Source organism: Lampetra planeri, chromosome 1 (genome assembly GCF_965212315.1).
Source record: "Lampetra planeri chromosome 1, kcLamPlan1.2.h2, whole genome shotgun sequence".
NCBI lineage: Eukaryota > Metazoa > Chordata > Hyperoartia > Petromyzontiformes > Petromyzontidae > Lampetra > Lampetra planeri.
Genome location: NC_136107.1, coordinates 33,973,432 through 34,001,007, shown reverse-complemented (window position 1 = coordinate 34,001,007; position 27,576 = coordinate 33,973,432). Strand labels below are relative to the sequence as shown.

At 44.8% G+C, this 27,576-nt stretch overlaps 1 protein-coding gene across 1 annotated transcript in view; it reads right to left on the bottom strand.

The window, feature by feature from the left end:
- The window catches only part of LOC144717597 (uncharacterized), a 47,711-nt gene that overhangs the window by 10,698 nt on the left and 9,437 nt on the right, over positions 1 to 27,576 (bottom strand). The window contains exons 13-40 of the mRNA XM_078593130.1: positions 26,722 to 26,874; positions 26,261 to 26,466; positions 25,554 to 25,642; positions 25,306 to 25,433; positions 24,455 to 24,607; positions 23,875 to 24,080; positions 23,095 to 23,183; positions 22,503 to 22,630; positions 21,695 to 21,847; positions 20,708 to 20,913; positions 19,727 to 19,812; positions 18,871 to 18,998; positions 18,102 to 18,236; positions 17,218 to 17,420; positions 16,418 to 16,512; positions 15,599 to 15,714; positions 13,735 to 13,856; positions 12,574 to 12,706; positions 11,573 to 11,785; positions 10,105 to 10,275; positions 8,697 to 8,837; positions 8,053 to 8,114; positions 6,510 to 6,624; positions 5,427 to 5,500; positions 4,732 to 4,858; positions 2,163 to 2,344; positions 1,377 to 1,467; positions 343 to 514 (exon numbers count right to left, since the gene is read on the bottom strand). Coding sequence (XP_078449256.1) covers positions 343 to 514; positions 1,377 to 1,467; positions 2,163 to 2,344; positions 4,732 to 4,858; positions 5,427 to 5,500; positions 6,510 to 6,624; positions 8,053 to 8,114; positions 8,697 to 8,837; positions 10,105 to 10,275; positions 11,573 to 11,785; positions 12,574 to 12,706; positions 13,735 to 13,856; positions 15,599 to 15,714; positions 16,418 to 16,512; positions 17,218 to 17,420; positions 18,102 to 18,236; positions 18,871 to 18,998; positions 19,727 to 19,812; positions 20,708 to 20,913; positions 21,695 to 21,847; positions 22,503 to 22,630; positions 23,095 to 23,183; positions 23,875 to 24,080; positions 24,455 to 24,607; positions 25,306 to 25,433; positions 25,554 to 25,642; positions 26,261 to 26,466; positions 26,722 to 26,874 — 3,877 coding nt within the window. The remainder of the gene's footprint in view (positions 1 to 342; positions 515 to 1,376; positions 1,468 to 2,162; positions 2,345 to 4,731; positions 4,859 to 5,426; positions 5,501 to 6,509; positions 6,625 to 8,052; positions 8,115 to 8,696; positions 8,838 to 10,104; positions 10,276 to 11,572; positions 11,786 to 12,573; positions 12,707 to 13,734; positions 13,857 to 15,598; positions 15,715 to 16,417; positions 16,513 to 17,217; positions 17,421 to 18,101; positions 18,237 to 18,870; positions 18,999 to 19,726; positions 19,813 to 20,707; positions 20,914 to 21,694; positions 21,848 to 22,502; positions 22,631 to 23,094; positions 23,184 to 23,874; positions 24,081 to 24,454; positions 24,608 to 25,305; positions 25,434 to 25,553; positions 25,643 to 26,260; positions 26,467 to 26,721; positions 26,875 to 27,576) is intronic.

Below are 27,576 nucleotides of genomic sequence, written 5' to 3'. Positions count from 1 at the left end.
CTGTTTGTCACTACACAGCTGGGCATGGGCAGAGTTTGTGGGGGTTGGGGGGGCAATGCCCCCCACCAAACTTGACACCTTCATTAAAGGTGTCCCAGGACACCTGGGATTTGCGATTGAAATTTTTCACGAGATTTGTTCATTTTGTTAACGCAACCCAAAACATTCCCATCAAAATCCCGAGCGAAACGATTCTTCCAAGTCCAACGTGAGATGACCCGCCCAAAGTCGGAAGGTCCCAACCCCACCCACCCACACGGGATGACCTTTCCGTTCGGCTGCGAGAGATCGTCGGTGCAAGCGGGCGGCCGGTGTGACGCGACACGAGGTGGGGCGACTTACTGTCGGTGGCGGCGCGCCTCCTCCGTGCTCCGCCGCCGCCGTTGATGTTGATCAACGCTTCCAATCTGAGGTTGATCAACGTCACGTTGGGAGAGAAGTTAAGTCGAGCAGGACCCGTGTACGTGACCTGTGACACGGCAGTCACGTAATCCTTGAGAGGCGCCAGCTGGGACTGCGCGAGAAGTCGAAGTGGGGGGGGGGGGGGGGGGGATGGGGAGGCAGTTGTGGTCAACAGCTCACCGACCGAAGTCATCACCGTCTCATGGCACCGTACATGAATCAATGGTGATGCACAAGTCAGTATTTCGTGAGCCATGGAACCCGTTATATTGAATGAATCGTCACGTGAATACAGCCCCCCCCCCCCAACACACTGCCATGAGGATGTGAAAATTCGATCACACGTTCATGTTTGTCATTGGCGGGGAGGCCTTTCACTTTGTATCCTCCTTTACACCCTCCTAGCTCCCGGAGCCATTTCTCCACAATACTAAATGAACCTCTCATTTCTCGATTACATCAAGATAATTTCAATCCGGCATGTAAATTGACCACGTGTATCTATATGACCCGTAATCTGTTGAAGCAAGTGAATAGTTGCTCCAGGGTGGTACATTTTTTTCACCATTTTTATTTTCGGAGCTCCTGAAATAGAACCGGGTAAACTCGGCAGAGTACAAAGGGATCATGGCTGCTGCGTGTCGATTGCCCGTTCGGTGCCATGGTGAACGCCGAACTGAGGGCAGAGCGAAGCCCGCAGCCAGCAAGAAGATTCAACAGGCAAGCGACAGACTCCTGAGGTTCAAATCTAACCCACCTGCCCGGCAAATATGGCAAACGTGTGATCATAGATGCCTCGGCGTTGTTTTTTTGTGTGGTTGTGCTCTATAGGTCTCCGATGCATTTCCGGGTTGTGCCGCGTTTTTTTTGTTCAGCTTCCTGAAGAAGCTCCCAGCAAGGGTGGAGAGAAATGTCGGACATGGTGCTAAACAACAAATGCGCCGGGAAGTGGTGTGGTTGTAGATGACATTTACTTCATTGATGGCATAGAGCGTGGTGGAGCTGAGGGTGGTGACCATGTCGCCCATTTCTAGGAGATTCTGAGATGTCCACGTGGAAGAATTCCTGCAAGGGAGACAGACAAAACGCACTTGAAATGCTTAATGTGCAGATTTTAATATTGTGCCCTGATCTATTCCACGGCTGAGTGATTTGTAGTTTTTGTCCCATGCTCCATTTCCTTTGTATTTGTCAAATGTCATGTTTGGAAATACGCACTGATTGAAAACTTCCTTCCTGAGGCAGATTGGTACGTTGCTTTTCATTATTGAATTCAATGTTCTGAAAGCACTTCATCATTCTCTCGCTCACCTCAATTTCAACATTTTTTGTTAACCGGTGGGTTAAATTGTATTGGTAGGAGGGTTGGTTAATGGATGAATGGATGGATAGATGGATGAAGGAGTAGATGGTGGGGTATATAAATGGGTGGATGGATGAATGAATCATTGGATGGATGGATTGATGGATGGGTTTAATGATGTATGGGGATGAATGCATGGTTTGGTATATATACACACACATGCAAATGGATGGGTGAATTAATGTATGGGTGTATATATACAGTAGGTGGGTGGGTGGGTGGATGGATGGATGAATGGATGTGTAGCGAGGTGCGTAGATAGATAGATAGGTGGGTGGATGGATATATTGATAGATAGATCGGTGGACAGACAGATAAATGGATAGATATATATCGATGGTAGATGAGCGAGTAGATAGGGAGATGGGTGGATGTGTGGGTAGATCGCTGTACACACTTATAATATACGATGAGCTTTTCCTGGATGCTGGTGGCCTGAGCATCTGTGTAGACCCTGCACTGACTGAGATGCATCAGGATGCTCTGGTCAGCGTTCTTGATCTGGTCGGCGCTCAGCGTGCATGACAGATTCCCGAGGACAGCGATTGAATCTGGAGCCAGATTCCCCCCTGTAAATTTCTGTGAAGGCGACAGCATGGCAGAGGATGAGCTTTGAAAAACCACAGTGACGTACACAGGAGGTCCTGGAAAATCGTGGGGGTTACACTCTTCGAAAGTACCGCAAAAGCCAAAACATTAAATACTTAAGCCTTGCCTAAATAATGGGGTGAGGTACATGGCAACCAAAAAGACACGGCATCATTTAAATAAGCACCGTACTGTGTGCCAAATAACCTCAAAATACATCATTGAAATACACGCGGTAAAATCACATTAACAAAAATAATTCCTAGACAATAAATAGAGTATAATTACTGACTAAATACTGTACTTACCAATGATGATGATCAAAAGTGGGTGTGTGTGCGCAAGTCCACGAGTGGGGAGCGGTTTTAGCGCACCCAACATCAGTGACGATTATTTGAATCGGTCCTGGGCCTCGTGTTCGTTATCGAAATCGACGGGCCATGAACCGTGCAGTCGGATCTTACTGTCACTACTCTTTGGTTCTTTCGGTAAAGTCACGTATAAAGATAAAATAATAAATTAAATAATAACATGCGACGTTTCGATTGCAACACAAGCAATCATCATCAGGTATAAATGAAATAGCAACAAAAAATCTAACCTAATGTTCAAGCTTGCGTACTTACCAGGCGTTCTCCGTATTCATTGACATGTACATTTTTTCTCTAACCCCTTCAACTCTCTCTGCCTCCGCCCCCTCTGTCTATTTAAGGCCTCGCCACAGAGACAATCTCCCTCTCTGTGCCTGTGTTACTCTCTCTCTCTATGTATCTTGGTGATATCTGTCTGCTTATATGTCTGTCGATAGTTTTCTGGTTAGATTTTTTGTTGCTATTTCATTTATACCTGATGATGATTGCTTGTGTTGCAATCGAAACGTCGTATGTTATTATTTAATTTATTATTTTATCTTTATACGTGACTTCACCGAAAGAACCAAAGAGTAATTCCTGCAGTCACGAAAGCTCCAAATTCAAGACTTACTGTCCCTGTTGTTAGCGACTTACGCTTGTGTCCGTGTAAGACCAGTCAGGGGAACCTAGCGACCAGAGTTTGATTCCCGCTCATGGCAAACACCAGTGAGGAGTGTCTGACCCGGGCCTGGGCCTCCCCTAGGTCGACACAGCTTCAAATGATTACATGGTGCCGTGTGTAAATTCATCAATTGGGACACAAAGGGGGCCGGGCGTGATGCTGGTCACCCACCCTCTTGTGTGCCGTGCCACCCACCCCCTCAGTGAGTGTCTGTGGGTCTCCGTTACTTTAGGGGTCCTATCTGAGATTCATATGAAAACATCAATAAAGATGAATCCTTGATTCCTTCCGGAACGCAGTCGGTTTACAATTTCTACTCCCGTCATGGCGTTCCGGCCCATTTCCACTACTGCGCACTCTAAGCCAAAACGTGACCGTGTATTAAACCATTACACGATGGCAGCTCCCTGTTGACGAGTGCGCAGCGTTAAATCGGGGCATGATCGTTCGGCCGTGTGTCCACCTGGGCACAGCGCACCTCTCCTCCAACCGTCACTGCAGCTGCGCGTGCGTTCCCTCGTTTGCTTTGGTGTGCAGCCGCGGCAGTTGACGTAATGATGCAAGTCTCTTGAACCGCCCCCTACAGCCCCTGCCTATCCAGCACTATAATTGGGTATGGCACAATCGGTGGCATATGATGGGGGGGGGGGGGGGGGGGTAAAGTGTGGGGACTCCCAGCTCCCCCAAGACGGTATGGCGAGCGTGGAGGAGTTGACATTCCGTCAGCTGTAGTGTAAGCAAGCACTTGCATGGTTGAAACTTTCTATATTGTTTTGTTTGCCACAGAACTAGAGCCCGGTGGCAGGGATAAACCGCAACGAAGGGGGGGAGGACCTGCTGGGTACAAAAACTCCGTGGACTAAAGACCCAACTCAGCACTCCTGGGTCCAGAGATGGGAGATAATCTGGGCTCACTGCCCCGCACACGTGGGGGGGGGGGGGGGGGCACAAGCAGCGGTTTCGGTTTATTATGGGGAGGGGGGAAACCAAGGGAAGGAGGGACAAAGGCGGGGGTGGGGGGGGGAGCCTGTTCGGGAATACCGCAATGAACTTATTATCAGAAAATGTCCCGCGGGGCAGTGACCAACTCCCGTGTATCCCCTAAAAGGGGGAGAAGTAACAACCCCAAGCACTCGTCTCCTCCCCCCTGACCCCACCACACATGCACCTTACGGTAAGCTCCGAGCAAACGGGGGACCATTTGTCTTTACACTCGAGGCATTCAAATGTTCTGTTTCCCCATTAGGCCTAAAACGGGTGGCACGTGTTCCGCGCCTTGGCCTTTTACTCGCCGAGCACCACAACGCGACGCGCCCTTCCCCCCCCGCCACGCGGCCACCCACCAGGCACGACAGGGCTTTGGTCAGCAGATTGCTCCTGGTCTTGTCCATGGGCAACTTGTTGATGTTGCCCTCGCCCATTTTGCTGAACATCTTTTTGCAATTCACACCAAAGTCCTGACGCGACGCTCTGTAAAAGCAAGGGATCATCACACGTCTCTCTGTTAATAACGCTCATGTTTGGATGTAAATCACGGACTCGGACTCCAAAAAATCCATAAATGTATCATCCTATTATGGGTACTGGTGGTGTCTATGCATGTATGTAACCCAGCACTTGAGGGACGAGGCTGGGTGGATCGCACACAAACTCGTGAAACTCCCTCCCTACCCGTGGGTTTCGAGGTCACCGTTTCCTGGCTTACAACCAGGGTATGATGGCAGTACAGCAAGTGGGTTAATCTCCATCTGTACGGGGGTGGAGTGTTACCTATCCCCTCAGATATAGGGGTTTTCTCAATGTGCTCCAGTTTCCTCCTACATTTCTAAACATGAGAGTTGCCCAAAACATCCCAACATAGGATCACAGAGCTTGGACAATTGTTTGCATTGGTTATGGCTGCCTGCCCACTTGTATGTGGTTTCCCACATCTCTGAATCACTCTCTTGCTCTCTCTGAAAGTGAACGGAAATAGTGTGTATTATAGATTCCCAATCATCATTATTATTACAAAAGATGTTAAGCCTCCCTCACTTACGGCAGCAACATGAGGACAGTCGAAGGTACAGATTCATCCGCAGTAGATGCCAGTCTTTCGGCCAAGCAACTCTCCTGCAAGAATAAAGAAAGGTTTATCAGGCAAGGCATTTGAGGTGACACATCAAAGCCCAATTCAACGTAGCCCGGTGCATCACAGCCTGATCACCAGAGACTCAGAGGACAGCATTGTATTGAAATGGAGGAGTATATTTAGCTGCCTACTCCATATCTGTACTTTAGGAGGCAGAAAGCAGCTGAATATAAAGAGAGGACGGCAGAGATTGGGCAATTGTTGGCGCCGGTTCACCGGCTGGCTGCCTTCCCACTTGGCTGTGGCTCCTCGTGCCTCCGAATGTCTCTCTCTCTCTGTGAGTGAGAGAGATTACAGTGCAGTGCACGGTCCAAGTTCAAACGGTCATTCCGCTCCCTTTAGATCGGTTTGGTGCCTACTTGAATCGATTGGTACGTTGGAGGGAAATTCCACACGACGACTAGAAATCTCCTCGCCGCTGTTGACATTACTTGTTTATTAAATTAAAATATGTAGGGTTACCACCTGCACTGGGAAATCTGTCAATCTTCCCAGGACATTAAAAGTTCCATTTTTTTTATCAGACAAGTAGTGATAATCCGCGACTCAAGACAACACAACTGTAGGTCTCCCCTCTCTCCGATATTGTGAAACATTATTCTGCTTCTTCCCATGATATGTGCTAGTTTTATTATGCCTCAGGGAGGTGGCAATTCTACCGATGAGCCACAACACGTCATGGAAGTCATTAATTCTAGATTTGAAGCTTTCGTGACTGCAAGGATTCATACTCTTAGGTTTTTTTCGGTAAAGTTACATAGGTAAAAAATAAAATAAAAATTAATAGAAGTAATAATATTATTACTTCATTATTCTGTCAACATGATCTCTAATCCAACAGCGGGCAACGTCCACGTTTCCCTGATGCTTCTCCGCCAGCGTGATCGGAAACGCTGCGACATTATTCAATCATAATTACAGATGAGGTCCACGTGAGATGGAGGTCGGTGACTGTGCCCATGTGTTTTTCTCATGAATAATCATAAACACCTGGGATGCGGTCAGTTGGCCTTTGACGGTGGTAACTGTAGTCAGGAAGTTCTTCACGTCATCAGATGGTTTGAGTTGTCCACACGAAAACCCTGGCAACAGGTTGGGTGCTCCGCTGTCAGTTGAAAAAAACATGGCGTAACACCACAATTATGGCAAACCACAATGACAAACCACAATAATGACCAAACACACAGGCTCTTTAACGACAATACCTACTATAATCACCCAGGAATGTCTGTCCTTAATGCTCGTGACGTCACTCCACAACGACCATCCCCCCTTAATAATATTCATGAACAGGTGACGTCCTGCTAATGGACACCCCCCCCCCCCCCCCCATTATTATTACCTACTATAATGAGCCAAGAATATGTGTGCAATGCTCGTGACGTCACTCCACGCCGACCAGCCCCCCTTTTTAATAATCATGAACAGGTTACATCCTCCAAATGGACACCCCCCGCTCCATTAGTAATAATTAGCGGCTGACGTCACTCCACATGGGGGGCCGAGGTGCCTTCTCCCCCCTCCTCGGCGTCAACTTACAACCCTCACTACAAAGGCAGAACCCCCACGTCACGCGATCTCCATAACGCTATTGAGACATCAAAGTAAACAGGACATCATGATGAACAAGGGATTATAACCTTCAAATGAAATAGGTCTGTGTCACCGTGCCCTTACAAATTGCACACGAATGGATGCAATGAATATCACGTCGCGGTCTGCTTTTCGCTTGCAAGTTTCAGATTTCATGCAATACACCCGTCCTTGGATGGGCAAACGGCTCATAATACTAATATTAACGATGATGCAATCTGTAACGCGCACAATATTTAACAGACGCAAATGACCGTAACTCTGTACGGGGCAAGTGCCGTTAGCGAGTGCCAATGGTGCAGCGTACGAGGGGGTGGTGTGGCCGGCACCATGCCCGGCCGTCTTCATCTCCCTATTGCGGATGTGCACATACGGCACCTGGTACTCAATTAAGGCTGAGAGGACCGGGGAAAGGTGTGGGGGAGTTGAATGAGATATTCGCCACTGATATGGGTGATATTGGGCAAAGTCTCTTTCTTCACGACAGAGGGGGTTGGTGGGCAGGGGAAATCACATTAAATCAACTGCTGGATAAATAACTCCTCATGCCATGTCAATCATGGGGTTTGTATGACCATACTTCACCCTGTTGGTTAGTGCAGATTTGCCGAAGGGGGTGGGCATTGGATGGGCATTGGATGGGCATTGGATGGGCATTCAAATCAAACTCGCGTCGCCAGGCTCACGGTGCAGTTCTCCCCCCACCTGACCACTACTTCCTCTTTGTACAACAGCATTGTAATGTAAGTTCGTCTAATTGGCGATGCTCTGAGCAAAAATTGTTCCGTCAAAGGACCGTGAGTGATTGGCAGTGGCTTAGGGAGCTCCTTCATCCTGGAGTGGATTTGCCATAGCCATTGATGATGATGGACTAAATATTTGCTGAATCTGCCCAATTAAGCCCACGTGACGTCAACAGACATGGGACAAACACACTTACGTAATGATAGATCCAATGTCATTATTATTATTATTTTTCAATGCGTCCAACAAAATCACAGCCTGAAAGAGAAAAACGAAACAAACAAATATGATATTTGTGCACGTGTCCATATTATTTAAATCAATGTTTAAATGTTACTTTGCAGAGCGTTCATTCATGCTGTTATGTGACTTTCAACTTGTGAAAGGAGTACCAGAGAATACCCACAGATGACGAGATACTATTAAAATCTTTGCACAGATAGATGAAAGCATCTACTGCTGCACTACCATACCCTATGCCACCGGATATTATCCGACATTCTCCCATGCTAGTTCAGAACCACGCTCAACCCTGCCTAGCTTTTGGAATACAATGAAATCAGGTGCATTCTGGGTGAATTTGTTTTCGGGGGAAATTGCAGATCCCTCTGAGGTGAATGCAATATGTACCACCTTTTGCAGGGAGTTCGCAGTGGGTTTTTTATGCTAATACACTCACTCTCACCACGGAAATGTGTAATTTCCACCACTGGCTAAGAGCTGCTGATAAACGTGAGTGGAATCAAGAGCCAATTTGATCCAAGGGGACACTTGCACGGGCCCAATTGCTGAAGTGGTAAGGTGAAGGTTGCATTGCAGGTTGTGTGCGATTCATCTCACCTGGCCGTCAGTCCACTGTCCCTTTGAGAAGATATTATTACCGCCCAAAGACCTCAGACGTTCGGGTGGAATTTGTGTCACAGTAGACGGAGGCAGTCGATTGATACACTCCACGATGGAAATTTTGTTCTCACCAAGCAACTGCAACAACAACAAAAAAAACAAGTGCCGCCAGTCTCAACCGATTAAACCTTTCATATAAACACACTTGCACATGCATGTGCGACTGTTTCAGATGAAGAACAATGTCTGTACGAGCCGGCGGTGTTGCACCACGTATTCACGTGTGTGACTGCGCTGTGATGCTCATGTGCGGGGGCCTTGGTGGTCTTGTTTCTCTGCTCCCGATTGTAATTGTATCCGACATTGAACAAACGTCGACTCAACACGTTGTAGATTTCAAAATGTCCGTGTACACGTGTTTTTTTTGCACACGTGGCGCTGGACGCCCTGCATGGACAACCTCCCAAACGAAACGTTCCATCCCGAGGTGATTTTTACAGGTTCAATATCTGAATTAATAAGTGAATACGTTTCATTGTCTTATAATATTAACCACAAAAAAACTGCACCCGTTATTAATTTATGATAGACGCATGCTAATTGTGTTATAGTCATCCATCACGAGCTTTTGTTACAAAGGAACGACACGTGTGAGACAGTGATTGATTGAGGACACAAAGCCCCCAAGGAACAAGGTAGCAGGAGGAAATGATGGCTACACTCCACTGATGACTCCGAACAAGGGTGAAACTGGAATACGATTGCGCTGCTGCTTCTGCTGTTTAAAATAAGTTTGACTCTCTTGAGTTGTCAGCCCAAAGCAAGACTGTGTGCATTCCATTTCGAGGTGCGGTGTGATTTTGCTTAAACCCGCAATCTCACCCTTAGCACTATCGAACAGTTGTTGCTGTTCACGGTATTTTCTGTTCGTGATATTTAACCCTGTGCTGTCACGGTTTGCTCAGGTATGTATGGGACATGTTAATGCCTGTTTTGTTTCCAGAAAAGGGAAAACCCCATTCTTATTTTTGATACCGGCAAAAAAGTCTCGTAGATATGACTGCCCTATCCATGCTATAAATGCTCTAATAATTGCGTTGTCTTTGTACTGTTTGCCTTTTAGGGTTGTCTGGTCGAACACTGGTGAAACAAGGCCATGAAGAAGGCCGCCGTCTCTGGTGTAGGCCAATCCGTTTCAAACACAATGCGTACATTATCTGAGCATGCTTGTGTGCATGCTTTGCCACAAGTATGTGTTCATTATGCAGACTTGATGCCTTGCAAAAGGTATATATTTGGTGTTTGAACATAGGCAAAACCTATTCTTATTAGGTTTGCTCAGGACCTGTTTTTGTCGTGTGGTGGTGGTGGTGGTGAAACCGCGGGTGAGATTTGCCGTACTGACCTTGTTGACAATGACCGACTGAATGCCAGGTGGCAAGGTCTGGATGTTGACACTCATGTTGGAATTGATCATGTAGTCTTTCAGCTGGTCACCGTTCATGTTTTTGAAGGTGTCGCTGGAAACTCCAGACACCAGGGTCCCCAGGCCTTCCAAGCTTGTGGAGCTGTTCACCTGCACGGGACACACAGACACAAAAGTAAAGGCGCCTCACCTTATGCACGACAGAAAGTGCTGGGGCGAGTGCTGCCACCAAGAGGCTAACAAGGCCAGCACAGCACACGGAAGGCTTTTGGCGCGACCACCGCTATGCCCAGCTCCCTTTGTTTACCCAGTGCCGCAAGTTAAACACGGCACTAGGCGTTGCTTTCAAGGTTGAATCGAACTAGGGGCAGGTCTAGAATTGATATCTCTGGTTACGGATGGTAGCGGTGGCGGAGAATTCAATGCAGGTTCCTTGTTTTGTAGTGTAGGGCATTCACCCTTTCACCACTGCTCCCCACACGTGTGGATGCACACACAAAGACACATATCCCCTCGTGTAGTCTTGAACTGACTTTTGGGGGAAGTGCTGTTCGTGAGCACCTACGAAGGCCGGCACAGCACACGAGAGCGTCGGTGGTCAACACCACATACAGTGGCGTTTATTTACCTAGTGCCGATGTTTTTACACACCGCACCAGATACTCATTTAAGGTGGAATCAATCTAGGCGAGGCCCATGACCGGTTCAGATAATCATCACTGGCGTTGGCCGTGAGCAGGAAATGGACTTGGGTAGCTGGGTTCTTAGTGCAGCGTGCTAACCACTACATTATCGCTTGATTGACTCCACTTCTCGATAAAGCCCCCCCACAAGCCACCACCACCCCTCATGATCTTACGATGGAACAATTGATCCAGCTCACGAACCGAGTTCATCACTCCATCTCCTCGGTGGATGTCCTTACGGGTGTGTTCCATTCCTCGTTTGCCACTCCGCTATAATTATTGACCATCGAGGCAGCCCTCCTTCCAGCCATGACATGCCCTACCCAAACCCAATGATTTTCCTTAACAGGTTGGATGATAAGGTTGCACTCATTACACACAAATTAACCACAATGCCTTGCTGATTTCGTCAAGGAACATAAACCATCACACGAACTCTAGTCATCCTCGTAGCGGCTTTTTGGATAACCAGCAAACAAAGATGCTTTCAAACGTGCTTCTGCAGCCGTCTGGAATGCTCTTCCTTCTGATATTAGTAAGCCACTGAAGCTATGCACTTTTAAATTTAGTTTGAAAGCTCAGTGCAAAAGAAGTTCAACATACATACATGCCATTAACCTCCGTATGTTGTTTCATCCACGTGTTCCTCTTTATGTCTCTCATTGTAGTAATGCATTGTTTTATCTCCTGGTTCACAAAAGGATGCGTATTGACATGCCGTCGGTGTTAAAGCTTTGGTCTAATCCCTTTTAAGTACTCACTGGATATTGGTCGCCCAGCTTCTTTAGGAGTTGGCGTGTCTGTCCCAGACTCCAGCCCGACTGACGTCCGAGTTGCGGCAAAGTGTTCAGGACCAATTCGGATGTGAATTTCTTGTCGATGTCGGAGAACGGAACTGCAACGACGGCGCCCCTCAGGCTCTTGATCACCTCCGGCGTGTAGTTCGTTAAGTGGCTCAAAATGATCGCGTTCAGCTGCACACGCACGCACGGCAGCCAGGGAGACACAGACAGGACATGACCCGGGGAGTGACGTTTTGGTTTTTGGAAAACAAAAAAGGAATATATGAAAAAAATGTAACTTCATGAAATCATAAATGTATCCTACATTATGAAATGCATCCCTTTGTGTTCGAGAATGCCTCAAGAAAGCAGATGTCACGGAGCTACCCGTGAGATCCCTTCAACTGACCTCTGGTTCACACAGTCGATGGATCAACATACGCTCACCCTCTTTGCATGCGAGAGTAATGTCCATCACATGACACTAAGACTGGCGATCGATTATGAGAACTGGAATTTAGCCAAATTCTGCGTAGAAAAATAGGGAAAAAAGAGTGAATAGTGACCGGCTGAGACCATCAACTCACGACACGTGAGCACACCGGTTTATCACGACTACCAAGATCCTGGATTTGAACTCCATGATGTTAGCAATGCCAGCCGGAGTGCTCTGACCTCTGAGCCTCATGGCCACCTCCGGGAATTATATATTTTTAGACGTATTTGTGGGTTTGTAACATTTTCCCAAAATGCTAGTGCTGTGTAATATGCCCTTCGCCAACATATATAACCTCTTGTTGTAACAGCTCTCCCGCTGTGTTCTTCCTGGTTCAGCAGTTCCACTGCTGGATTATTTTTTCCGCTTGAGCACGACCGCTTGCGTTGCGATCGAAACGTCGTGATATATTATTTTTATTTTATTTTCATACGTACGTGACTTTACCGAAAGAACCAAAGAGTATGTGACAGATTTGTTTTACCTTGTCCTTATCCTTGGTGTTTGTCAAGGATGCTTCGCATGTTGTGAGATTTGCCAGCAACACATTTAAATTGTCCGCGGTGAGTTCAGAGCTGTATGCTATCACGTACAAGCACAGAAGCGGATTCGGCACACTGGCAACGCACACGAGCACACAAACATCCCACGTTAGCAGTGACCAAAGAAAATGCTGTTAGCTAGGATTGCATTAACTCAACCCGACGGCAATTACATTTTTTCCTAGGATTCAGGTTCGTGATTTGTCTCAAATATCAATAATTTTTTACGCTTTTCATCTAAGGTTGAAAGCATTTGTGCTTTAGCTCTGTCTGTCTGTTTGTAGTGGGACAGGGGGGCTGGGGGGCAGGTGACGGTAATTACTCTTATAGATATGATGCAATATGACTTGAGCACGAGGATAATGTTGTGTTGTTGCTAGGAACTCATTCTACAGAAAACTGGATTCATTTTTCCGAGGGTTTTGCCAAAGACATGGAGATTAAAAAAGAAAACAGCGCTACGTCGATTATTATTTCCGCTCATGACGGCCGTGCATCACGAGCCGTGTGAACTCCTCCCGCTCGGCTCAGGAGGTTGCGTTTTTATTGGTAAATAAATAATTCCGGGGGACAAGCACGTGTCGTAATCGTTACAGAATCCATACATATGCGTGATTTTTATTCCGCTTTAACCCCCCCCCTTCCCCCACACACTGCAATTTCATGAATAGTCACAATTCAGGGTCACAATTTTGATACGTTTGCTTCAAAGGCATTTGGCTGTGGTCAACCTGTTACATGTTAATGGATTGTATTTAATTGCAGGAGAACTCCACTGAGTCTTAAGACTGAGGTCACAGGAGGTTCCTGCATTGGGATATTTGTCCAATTCCATAAATGAGTGTGTTTTGCATTCGGGAGGAAACCAGAGTAACGGGAGAAAACCGACACATATCAGGGGATGAAACTGGAAAGCAGCATATAGGTTAATTCAAGAATGAAATGCTGTCCTGACAACAGTTTCTGAAAAAGCTTGTAGGATTGACCTGCTACACACATTAGTCCCAAGCAGTCTCTACTGAGACCTGGGGAGATGTATTATATTCAGGTTGACTTGATCACAGGAAGACATGAGGGTAGCATGGCTTATAGATAAAACTCACCTCGTCAAATTTATCTTTCCCACATGCATTTGCTGCACCAGGTAATTGTTCATGTCAGTGGTCAGGTTGTTTGCATTTGCGAGTTGGTCCAGGGTGCTCTGATGGATTAAGAACTCCACTAGCTGCACAGAAACAAGGAAGACAATCAGGAACGTGCATGGATTCTGTAATGCATTAAATACAAAAAAACAACCATGCTATCGACAATAACGACCCTTTTGATCAATTTGGCCGATCTGTGGTAAAGTCTGTCATAGCAAAACAATGCTTTACTTAAGTTTCATCTACATTGGATCATCTTTAGAAGCATTATCGTGACCTTCCACTATCGACAGACAAACAGATTGAACCAGAATAGGTTTTCCCCTTTTTTTTGTTTGCATTCTGACCAAAAGTATTGTGGTTAATGCAGACATGATTCCTTGTAAAAGGTTTCAGTTTGGTGTTTTAACATCTTAACACCAGTTTTGTTGCCAGAAAAAAGGGGAAAACCTATTCTCAGATGGAACGAGTTACGTTTCCATTTTCAAGTATGTATTGGAAGGGTGGGGGGAGCATACAACCCACGGCGACACGAGGACTACAGCTTTGAAACTGCTCGCAAATAATATTTGTACGTCACTGCAAATGTCTGGCAACACCGTGTTTCTAATTTTACCACGCTCAGTAACTTGTTTTACTGCAAGAAGCATCTTTATACTCAGTCGACAGGCATGCTCTTTGTTGTCTTATAGGTGTGTCTTTGTTAGTGCATGACCCGCCGAGCATATCTGAAAGTTCTACTAAATGTATGCACCACATGAAAAGCAAACACATGATGCATTTTTTTTGGTCCAATAACCTTTGTACCATTTCAGATTCACGTAACAAGACGATACGGGGGAATGCTCCCGTGGAGTAATGGGCAGCACCCTGGAGTTGCAATGCAGACATCACCAGTTGATTCACCTGGCACGCTAATCAAGACAGTGGTGCAAGTCTATTCAAACACCCCCCAACTCTGTCCACCCAGCAGCAAAAATGGATGAATAACAGTCAAATAATGGAAGAGTAAAGTGTTGGTTTCAAACACGTAATTCTAGATTTGAAGCTCTCGTGACTGCAAGGATTCATACTCTTAGGTTTTTTCGGTAAAGTCACGTACGTAAAAAATAAAATGAAAAGTTAATAAAAGTAATAATGGAAATAAAATAAAATAATAAATCATTATTTCCATTACTACTTTTATAAATTTTTAATTTTATGTTTTACCTACGTGACTTTACCGAAAAAACCTAAGAGTTTCAAACACGTAGGCTTTCGCGACCAATATTATCTGTAATTAAGGGGGGGGGGGGTGGGGTTTGGGGGGGGGTTGAGATGGCGTAAACAGAAAGTGTGGATACTCCCACCATAACTAAGCCGACGGTGCAGACCACAGCACCGCGGAGTGCAGCTCTCTGGAGCTCCCTCCGCGAGAGCCCCTCCTGCTCGCAGTGGCGTGAGCAAATAACTCCAGGGTTGCACCTTCACCGTTTTACGTTTCTCAGCAGATGCCAGAGGTCGCAACCGGGTACCCGATACCCGTACCCTACCCGATACCCGGCTACCCGTACCCGGCCGGGTACGGGTACGGGTACCCGTTTGCGACCCTGGTGCGGCTGGGTACGGGTACGGGTAAGAAATCAAGACCCGTTTGCGACCTCTGGCAGATGCATTGATGAAATCGTTTCAGGAGGAAACATATCACGATGAGACTTACTTTACCTTTAAGCCCCACGTGTGCTTTTGTCACTCCGTTCGCATTAATGTCTCCTCCTGCGCTACATTATAAACACGCAGACGTTCACCTGCTGGATGTCGTGTTCATCGGACGGAGCGTTACCTGACTATTATTGGTGACCAGCATCTCCAGCTCAGCTTTGTTCGTCAACAGGAAGTACTGCTGCAAGTTGTCCGTGAGATAGCTCTTCTTGTCCACGTAGCACGGCGGTCTGGATGCTATTCGACAAAGTTGAGAGAGAAAAAAAAAGGATTAATTGAAGTAACATCATCATTGGCATTGACAACAGTACTTCGTCTTTGGAGGAAAATACATCTTAACATCCTCAAACGTGGTATGAAGAAGCCTCTATGCATTCGTGGATTTATAAATGGCTGTCAAAAAAGCATGTGTTTTGTCGTCATGTGTTTTTCATGCATTTGTAATGCGGGCGTAAACGGCCTCGCGGATGTGACGTCACGGGGGGAGGAGTTAGGTCACGTGGGAGAGAGGGATCAAGTCTTAAGGGGGAGAAACCGGAAGAGCAGGAGGAGTTGTTGGAGAGAAATATAGAGTGAGGCCACGCAGGGCGGAGGTTGGAGGGTGGCGAGATCGCCACACACCCAGGATAAGTCTCGGCACCGTCGGCCAGCGGTGACCGAGCACGGAGGAACGGGGAGCCGGTTGAGGCTGCAGTGAGGGCAGCCGGAGGCCTGCACGAGGAGATCAGCAGCAGAGCTGCATCAGAGTGGAGTGAGAGGCTACGGGAGCGACGGCAGCATCGGGCTGCCAAGCGGGGGAGTCTCGGAGAGAGAGCCGTGTGGGGCAAGTGTAAAGAACCCCAATAAAGGACAACGAAGACAGACACAGTGGTCGAGTCCTTTATTACACATTTGTAACACAATCTAATTGACACGATTAAGACTGAGAAATCTCACTCACCGCTCGTACGGTTGAGATTGGCAACCAGCCAATCATGCACAGCTATCCTATTGTCAACCGTCAATTTGGTGTAGATGTTTTTAAATGGATCCACACTGAAAGGCAAAAAAACACATGGGAAAATTGCATCATCGGTGCAAATCTGCCAGACAATTGATGAGAAAGCAACATTGCACATTATTTAATAATTAATTGGGTTGGGTGCAACAATATCCAAAACGCAACAGTGAAATATATCAAACAAACACCCTCCAGCCTCTCACTGTCATTACATTGTCCATCTATTTTGTCAATCCACTGCTGGATGAGGGGCTCCCCATGCCTTTGTTGACCATGGGCGATGTTTAACCATACTTCACTATGCTGGTCAGTGCGGCTTGGTGAAGGTGGGGGGAAGTGTGCAGAACGGAAATAAATTTTGCTACACTGCACTCTCCAGCCTACAAAGCCTACTTCACCTGTTTCATGCACACTGTGGAAGTCACACTTATGAGGTCAGGTGAATTCTGGGTAATTTGGTAATATGCCCCCACTGCGTAGAGATTTGTGAGCTAAAGTGACCTCCATTCACTCTCATAGAGATCTGTGAACTAAAGTGACCTCATTAAATCTCATAGAAAATGGTTAGCTACAGCGCCCTCATTCACTCTCTTATAATCTTCTCAGGATTAGCATGGGATACATCACAGACTGGGCATCTATTACATAACCAAATACTGCAACACAACGGAAACCGTTCGCGCGTAGGACACCCCAAACTTTCCACTGTGCTTCTGTGCCCCTGGTGCAAATTCACTCACGCAGAGGCGTAGATTTTGCAGTCGCTTAGGGAGACCAAATCCAGCGCGCCTTTGTTCACGTCCGGCAGGAACATGGGCATGTACGTCGAGAACCACTTTGTGGACGTCACGTCGTTGGGGCTGCTTTTGAGCTCTTTCCCAAACCTGCCGAACGCCGAGGTCACCACCGCGCTCTTCACCGCGCCGTCGAGTGAATTGTACGACTGTTGACAACCACGAGGAGGACAGGCCGAGCACGTGTAACATGGTTATTATCATCATCGGCCATGATCAATCCACTGCTGCATGAAAGCCTCCGCAAGCGGAACCGCCCAGAGGTTCCTGGAGGCCCAGGGCAGAATGCTATGTTGGGACCTCATTATCGATTAGCGACAAAAAGAAAAGAGGTCTGGTTAAGGGGCTCTCTTTTGTGCGTTGCCACCCCCCCCCATCCCTCACCACTGCTGAGTGACCTCTGTGCACAAGTCGTTATCAATTTCAGTGTATTTTAAAGGTCATCATTTTCAGAATCTTTACTTAAGACTAGAAGCATTTGATGAGCATTAGATGTCAGCATTTTATTATATATGCTTTCAACACTGCTGTGATATTTTGAACATCATCATTGGTTGATGCAGCACAGGTCGATGATTGAACATTATTCGCAAAAACTGCATTTCTTTTCAGAAATTCTAGTCAATCATTGACCCGAGTCACCTTAACAAAATTTACTTTGTCCCAATGGGTTATATTAAAGTTTTCCAACTTGTGGTATTCATTCCCAGGCAACCCCGGTTAATCTTCCGAGATAATAGCGTGTGATCGGGGTGCATTCTGGTTCATTTTCCGTTCCATCCATGAGCCTGTCCTCTGTCAGAAAGTGGCCATCGTGAGCTCCCACTCACGGTCGAGAAGTTTTTGTTGTAAGACTCGAGCAGCACGTCGATTGGAGAGTAGTTGTCAAACAGCTGCGTCATCGCGCCCGAGTAGTTGGAAAACGTCGTCACGTTGAGCAGCGCTAGCAGCTCATTGGCAGGTACCTGAGATGCGGAGCAAAGCAAAATGATCGTCATTTACTGCACGGTAGAGTTTCCGCTGTTGTGTCGCGTGTCGCTCTCCCCGGTGCGTTTTCATCGCCCTTGAAAGAGGAGACTTGCCTTTTCCGAGTAGGGGTTAAATTGTGCTTGCTAACGCCATCCAAGCACTGAATTCATGCAGTTCCCGAAAAAACTCCGGTACGTGGGGGTGAAGCGTCACAAAGCACGCCCAAACAACATTCGGTACTAACAGGAAATGCATCAGACAGAGTATTAATCACCATGTACGTGTTTGGGTGCATATGTTCAGCATGTTTACTTGTGTGCGAGTGCACACACGTCTATGGCAATGTACCAATCTTAATGAATGTGATTTCAAATGGCACCTCCCCTAGCAACATAATCAACGAATGGCGAATTAATTGTGCATTGATTGCATGGATTGTGCAGGAATTGCACATGAATTGCACGTGTGTTGTGCATGGATTGCATATGAATCACACGTAAAATTGCACTGGCAATATGCATGGGACTCTGCATGAATTGGGCATGGATTGTGCAGGCATTTCACATGGATTGCGAGTTGATTGCGCATGAATTGCAATGTTCATGCCAAACGGCAAGAATTGTCACGCACGATGCTTGCGTTGTTGTTCAGGATGGACAGTAAGTCGGGCAGAATGAGGTTGCTCTTGAAGCCACGCAGGGAGGAATCCAGCCACTGGGTGGTCGTGTTCCCAGGGATGAAACACCTGGGGCTGGAGCCTGCAAAAACCATTAGGTACACAATAACAGTGATAATAGGAATTAATAACAAAAGTTAGAAAGTGTATCAAATACAAGCACATCCAGAAGACATTGCAATGTGCATTTATATACCGTCCAAATGCGATGTCATCTCAAGATGCTGTACAGAAGCAGTGGACATTTATTTTATGAAGAAAGGCAGGCAGTTATAGGTGGAAGTGAGCCCTCTCTAATGGCAGCAGGGGTCAAAGTAACCCATTACCTTGTTTTTTTCGGTAAGGTCACGTAGAAGGGAAATAACAAAATAATAATAAAATATAAAACAATAAAACAAAAAAAGATATAAAACAATAAAAAAATATATTTTATTATTTTATTATTTTCCTTCTACGTGACTTTACCGAAAGAACCAAGAATATGAATCCCTGCAGTCACGAAAGCTTTAAATCAAAATTTAACCCATTACCTACAAGGTATATGTTATGGACAACCATCGGTTATTAAATGTACAATTAAATTAAAACCCACATGTTCCATCTCAAGGGATATATTGTGAGTTAAGAACAAAAAGAATAGAAAACTCTGTGAGACGCTCAAACATGTTTGCTTCGTAAACATGGTTTGGCTGCTCTTCAGCCTCCCGGCATGATCAATAACACCTGGCCTCTCGGAGATTTCACTGACACACACACTGCTCGCTTCCCAGTGGTGTAAGTGGAATTAATGTCTTTGCGCTGAGGATTTACCATGCGATGACAAATATTTGATTATCCATTTGTACGTTGAGACCTTTGACTCGTTGGAGATCGAGACACCATCCAGACTTCCAACACTGATTCGGAAAAGAGAACACACACACACAGATGCGTTGCTTAAATGGACAGTCTCTCGCAAGAGTGTATCACACAACAAATTATGAACATATTCTTGGTTCTTTCGGTAAAGTCACGTAGAAGGGAAAAAATAAAATAACAAAAATATAAAACAATAAAATTATCACGTCGTTTCGACTGCAACACAAGCAATCATCAGTCGAAACGTCGTGACAATTTTATGATTTTATATTTTTGTTATTTTATTGTTTCCCTTCTACGTGACTTTACCGAAGGAATCAAGAACATGAATCCCTTCCGTCACGAAAGCTTAAATCAAAACATTATGAACAGTTTTTAATTCACTTTCGGCCACAGCATTATTAGTAACAATATCACATCATTATTATATAATAATGTATAGCCCTTTTGACAATCTACTGCTGTATGAAGGCCCTCCCAAGCAGTGTCAATCACGAAGGTTATTAGACACAGATGTTTTAAGTTTGCGGGAAATTTAATGCCGTTCGTCGGATGTCTACAGCAGTGTGCTCACCGCTTCACCAATACCCCACTCCCAATATTTTACACTGATCAACTGCCGTGGCAGGAAATCGAACCTGCGAACTCTGGATTGCAAGTCCAGGGTGCTAACCACAACAGCACGGGGGCATCAGCACATTAAAAGCATTCAAATCACCTTGTGGTGAAAGCTTGTTGAAAATCTTGGCATAACATCTGGTAATAAAATCCTCGTCTAACATGGTCATTAAAAATACCTTTTCAAGTTTTGTGTTATTTTAATCTACTCCAAATTAATTCAAACCAATAGTCCACGAGTATACCGCTGCTTGTATTTGTGAACCAGTGCACAGGACTAGGAAGAGAAGTCACTCTAACTCGTTGGAAGCTCACATGCTCGAGAACACGGTGCAGTTGAATTGCGTGGGAAAGGTGGCCAAAATCTCAGGAGTGATGCCCGGCAGGATGAGAGGGGACAGCCTCTGATTGAACCACGTGGACACATCCGCGTCAGGCATAGCGGCCAGCGAAGGCCCCAGCTTTGTCCACACGCCGGTCATCATCACGGCCCGGGCAGGGGCATCAAACGACTTGTTTGCCTGTGGATGACAAGAACAACGCCTCGCTTGATTCACATAAAAACGACTCTCCACATTCCTCATTCTTGCTGCCTTATAATGAGTTCGGAGGCCACTACAGGACAGGAACAACTATGGAAAGGCAGGAAAGGAAGACAATCCAGGAGTAATTTTGCACATCAGTGGGGAGTCAATGACGAGGACATGAAATGCTTCAGCCTAATGTACAGAATAAATCAATGAGAGGACTATAATTTTGATTCATATTCAATCAAGGTAAGCTCCATTGGAACCTCATTTGCCAGTAAAAACAAATATGATCATTGGTTTTTTACCCTTCTATCTGGCAACAAAACTGACACCTTTTTTACAAGGAGTCATGTTTGCATAGACCTATATACCTGCAGTCATAATGCAAACAAAAAACACAACTCTGATAATGTGCACTGTCCTTGAAGTTGATTGGTCCACACCCAAGACAGATTTCCTTAGAGCCTAGTCTCACATGGGTTGGACCAGATGACGCTATCTCGGATGTGGACCAATCAACTTCAAGGACAGTGCATACATTATCAGAGTTATATTTTTTGTTTGCATTATGACTGCAGGTATTGTGGTTTATGCAAACATGACTCCTTGTAAAAAAGGTGTCCGTTTTGTTGCAAGGTAAGCTCGTGAATAACCAATGGGTTAAATGTGTTTCAAGAGGGAGTCAAACTGGTGATCTCTGGTCAACAATGCCAGTGTGTCCAGCTTCAACAGTACCACACTATAGTTCTAACTCGCGTCCCGACGCACTTACCACAACGTTAAAGCGATCCACGAATGTTGCCATGTTGTCGGTGCCGTTGATGTAGGGGAAGATCGCTGACAGCAGGGCAGCGTTATTCTGCACGTTGGGCTTGGCAGCGTAGTCCGCCAGTTGTACAGGGGAAAGAAGGTTCAGGACTTCAGCCTAGAGCCATCGGGAGAAACCGTCATGAGATCAGTTGCACACTCGCACTACGTGATTAAGTCACACGTCCAAGAATTCCTACTTTACGAGTTTCAACAATTGTATGGAATGTATGCGCCAATGTTGTTTTTATGCCAATGAAGCAATTTAGGAAAACTAGACTTTAAATTTAAACAATCCAAATGAATGACGAAGCGAAATGCCACGAGAATACTAAAAAATTCTTAAAGAATTGTTCCCAAAATGATGAAAATTCATCAAATGCTAGAATTGAGGAGGTTGCGGGGGAGGAGGGATAATTCAATGCGGAGTGATTAATTTGCGATCAACTAACAAAAAAAATAAAGTGTAAAGGTATCCACCTAGAGTGCAAATTCATGTGATCACTAGTTTTAATGTAAAATGCTCTCAGCCTTGTCTAGACCACCAACTAAAAATAGAGGTGTTTGTGAGAACACATTTCCATGATGTGTTTTTCTTTTTTGACATTTGTTCTCACGATGTACACAAAAGATCTGCATTTGAAAAATTTAACGCATCACATTCCCAAAAACCATAATGCAAATAGTTAATTTCCTTAACGCTAACATTGAATGAAATCGGTTTTGTTTGAACACGTGGACAGTTTACGCATGTGGTGTGTGACGTTACTTACGCCTTTAAAAGCTGGGGAAACTTCAAAGTCAGAATAATTGGCAAGGGCACTGAATTTTCCAAAATAGGTGTTGAGCAGCGTGGAGCTGTTGATGTTTTGTGTGCAGGTCTTGTTCATCGTTGTCACATCTGTGGGAATTGACAAGATAGCATTAGGTTCATTGTTGTAATTTCATGGAAATGAGGTATAAATACGTAATATTTTTTAAAAAACGCTTTCATGAAATGTACCGTACTAGTAATGGCAGAACTCCACGACTCCAGGAAGTGGCCCCGAATCTTGGCATAACTTAAGGGGCCGTGGTGAATTAAAACCAACGTCAGTTGACCGTGAACAATTAGACCCAAGCCGAAACATAACATGAAAAATTATGTTTAAAAATATCAATTTTTTTGATAGAATATAGTATTGTCATCAGTATGACATAAATATACCAAGTTTGCAGTCGATACCACATTGGGTAGTGGGTTAAAATTGAGTTACAAGCTTTGAGGATACAACAACAACTACAGACAGAGTTAAAAGAAAATGTGTAATAGTCATCGATGTATCAGCTTATTTAAAAAAAATGTAAATTAAGCATTTGACCCACCTGCCACAAGGAAATTGTTGATTTTATTCAGTGCTGCAAGTTGGATATCTTTACTGATATTTCCATAAACTCCACTCAGACTCTGTGAGCTGTGCAACAAGAACAAGCGAGAATATTTCATTATAAAATAGTCAAGTAATTGAATCAAATATGAAAGAAAATGTTACGTTGTGTATTTATGTAGACGTTACAGAGATGGAGATGAGCGAAATGTAATCTACATTTATATTGATTTCTTGTATTTTAATGAAAATACAATGACGTACTGTATGTTCTTCATAGGTAAAAAATCAAAATGTATTTTATTTATCTCAGCAGGAAGTGCCCAATAAGCTGTTAGGCTCTGTTTAATGGGCACAATGTGATGGTACAGATGCCACTTTGTTCTGTGAATGCTATTTCATATAGTACTAATGCATTAATTTACGCTATAATACAGTTTCACAGCGAATGTGCACACTGATACTAAAAAGATTCAAGTTATGCAAAATGTAAAAAAATTACATGAAAACGCGTGAGCCATTAGAACTGCCTAATATCTTAGAATACCACTCTCAATCTGTTATGAAGAATTTTTAAATTACTGTGATAATTTTTTAAAGACAATATGAGATGTTCCATGAAGTTCCTGAAAGAGGAGCCAGCACGTGGTGTTGAAGCATCGGACATCATTCCGAACAACATGCGGTCCCACCCAAATTCACATCGTGAGCTAACACAATGATCCACGAATATGCCACCTTGCCACACAAGTGACTGCGTAACGTATATGCCGCTCACATGCTTGCAAACGCAGTGCAGTTGAGTCCCGTAGTAATATTGGCCACCATCAAGGCAGTAATGCTCGGCAGGAGGAGAGGGGGCAGCCTTTGATTGAACCACGTGGAAACATCTGCGTCAGGAATAGCGGCCAGCGAAGGCCCCAGCTTTGTCCACACGCCGGCCATCACCGCTTCCCGGGCAGTGGCATCAAGCGACTTGTTTGCCTGTGGATGACAAGATCAACGCCTCGCTTGAATTCACGTAAAAACAACTCGTCACATTCCTCATCATCGCTCGCTGCCTTATACAGATTTAGGAGGCCACTACTGGACAGGTACAGCTGTGGAAAAGCAGAAATTAAAAAAAATCTGTGAGTTATTTTGCTCATCAGTGGGGAGTCTTTGACGATGACATGAAATGCTTCGGCCTAATAAACAGGAGAAATCCATCACAGGACTACAAGATAAGCTAATAAATAACCAACCTTTAATTTTGTTTCAACAGGGGGTCAAACTGGTGACCTCTGGTCAACAATGCCAGTGTGTCCAGCTTCTACAGTACCACACTATAGCTCTAACGCGCGTCCCGACGCACTTACCACAACGTTAAAGCGATCCACAAATGTTGCCATGTTACTGATGTTGTTGATGTTGGGGAAGATCTCTGACAGCAGGGTAGCGTTATTCTGCACGTTGGGCTTGGCAGCGTAGTCCGCCAGTTGTGCAGGGGAAAGAAGGTTCAGGACTTCAGCCTAGAGCCATCGGGAGAAACCGTCATGAGATCAGTTGCACACTCGCACTACGTGCTTAAGTAACACGTCCAAGAATTCACACTTTACGAGTTTCACCAATTGTATGAAATGTGTGCGGAAATGTTGCTTTTATGCAAATGAAGCGCTTGAGGAAAATTCGACTTCAAATTAAAACAATCCAAATGACCGACGGAGCGAAATGCCATGAGAAAACAAAAATTGTATTAAAGAATTGTAACTTGTTCCCAAAATGATGAAAATTAATCAAATCCCAGAATTGAGGAGGTTGCAGTGGGGGAGGGATCATTACATGTGGAGTGATTAATTTGCGATCAATTAACGAACACAAAAAATTACGTGTAAAGGTGTATACACCTCGAGTGCAAATCATGTGATCACCAGTTTTGATGTAAAATGCTCTCAGCCTTGTCTAGACCACCAACTAAAAATAGAGCTGTTTGTGAGAACACCTTTGCATGATGTTTTTTCTCTGTTACCAGTCTGCAGGTATTTTCCTATTTTGATATTTGTTATCACGATGTAGAGAAAGGGCTGTATTTTAAAAAATAAATGCATCATATTCCCAATGTCAAAAACCATCATGCAAATAGTTCCTTTCCTTAACGCTGACATTGAATGAAATCGGTTTTGTTTGAACATGTGGACAGTTTACACACGTGGTGTGTGACATTACTTACGCCTTTAAAAGCTGGGAAAACTTCAAAGTCAGAATAATTGGCAAGGGCACTGAATTTTCCAAAATAGGTGTTGAGCAGCGTGGAGCTGTTGATGTTCTGTGTGCAGTTCTTGTTCATCATTGTCACATCTGTGGGAATTGACAAGATGGCATCGGGTTCATTGCTGTAATTTCATGAAAATGAGGTATAAATAGTCATTAGATGCTTCAGCTCATTTTTAAAATATGTAAATTAAGCATTTGACCCACCTGCGCCAAGAAAATTTTTGATTTTATTCAGTTCTGCAAGTTGGATATCTTCACTGAGAGTTCCATAAACTCCACTCAGACTCTGCGAGCTGTACAACAAGAACAACAAGCAAGAATATTTTGTTTGAGATTATAAAACAGAGGCAATTTAAACAACATTTTACGTCGTATATTTATGTAAAGGTGTGACACAGATGGAGATGAGCGAAATGTAATCTACATTCATATCGCTTTTTTATATTTTAATGGCAAAATGAAAACGTACTGTATGTTCTTTTTGGGTGAGCAATCAAGATGCATTTATTTATTTCAGCAAAAAATGCCCAATAAGCTGTTAGACTCTGTTTAATGGGCACCCTGTGATGGTACAGATGCTACCTTGTACTGCGAATGCTCTTTCAGAAAGTACTGATGCATTATTATATGCAATAATACCGTTTCACAGAACATTGACACTCACTACCATCTTGGAACATCATCCTTGGTCTGTCAATAATAATAATAAATGAATTACTGTGATAATTTTTAAGAGAATATGAGATGCTCCATTCAGTTCCTGATGAAGCTGCCAGCACGTGGTGTTGAAACGTCGGACATCATTGCAAACAACATGCAGTCCAACCCAGATTCACATCGGTGAGCAAACAATGATCCATGAATATGCCACCTTGCCACACAAGTGACTGCATAGCGCATAGGACACTCACATGCTTGCAAACGCAGTGCAGTTGAGTCCCGTGGAAATGTTGCCCACCATGCCAGCGGTGATGCCCGGCAGGATGAGAGGGGACAGCCTTTGATTGAACCACGTGGACACATCCGCGTCAGGCATAGTGGCCAGCGAAGGCAGCAGCTTTGTCCACACGCCGGCCATCACCGCTTCCCGGGCAGGGGCATCAAGCGACTTGTTTGCCTGTGGATGACAAGATCAACGCCTCGCTTGAATTCACGTAAAAACAACTCGTCAGATTCCTCATCACCGCTGAAATGCTTCGGCCTAATATACAGGAGAAATCCATCACAGGACTACAAGATAAGCGAATAAATTACCAACCTTTAATTTTGCTTCCACAAGGGGTCAAACTGGTGATCTCTAGTCAACAATGCCAGTGTGTCCAGCTTCTACAGTACCACACTATAATTCTAACGCGCGTCCTGATGCACTTACCACAACGTTAAAGCGATCCACGAATGTTGCCATGTTACTGATGTTGTTGATGTTGGGGAAGATATCTGACAGCAGGGTAGCGTTACTCTGCACGTTGGGCTTGGCAGCGTAGTCCGCCAGTTGTGCAGGGGAAAGAAGGTTCAGGACTTCAGCCTAGAGCCATCGGGAGAAACCGTCATGAGATCAGTTGCACGCTCGCACTACGTGCTTAAGTCACACGTCCAAGAATTCACACTTTACGAGTTTCAACGGAGCAAAATGCCACAAGATAAAAAGTATTAAAGAATTTATTTGAAGCTTTCGTGACTGCAGGAATCCATATTCTTTGGTTCTTTCGGTAAAATCACGTAGGTATAAAATAAAATAAATCACGACGTTTCGGGCACAACAACTGATGACCGACGCTTGTGTTGCGTCGTGATTTATTTTAGTTTATACCTACGTGACTTTACCGAAAGAACCAAAGAGTATTAAAGAATTGTAACTGTTCCCAAAATGATGCAAATTCATCAAATCCCAGAATTGAGACGGTTGCGTTGGAGGAGGGTTCATTCCATACGGAGTGATTAACTAGCGATCAATTAACAAAAAAAACGTGTAAAGGTGTATCCACCTCGAGTGCAAATCATGTGATCACTAGGTTTGATGTTAAATGCTCTCAACCTTGTCTAGACCACCAACTAAAAAAGATGTGTTCATGAAAACACCTTTGCATTATGTTATTTTTCTTTGTCACAAGTCTGAAGGTATTTTTCTATTTTCATATGCATTCTTACGATGTACAGAAAGGGCTGTGTTTGAAAACATAAATAATTCACATTTTCAAAGTCAAAAACCATTATGCAAATAGTTCCT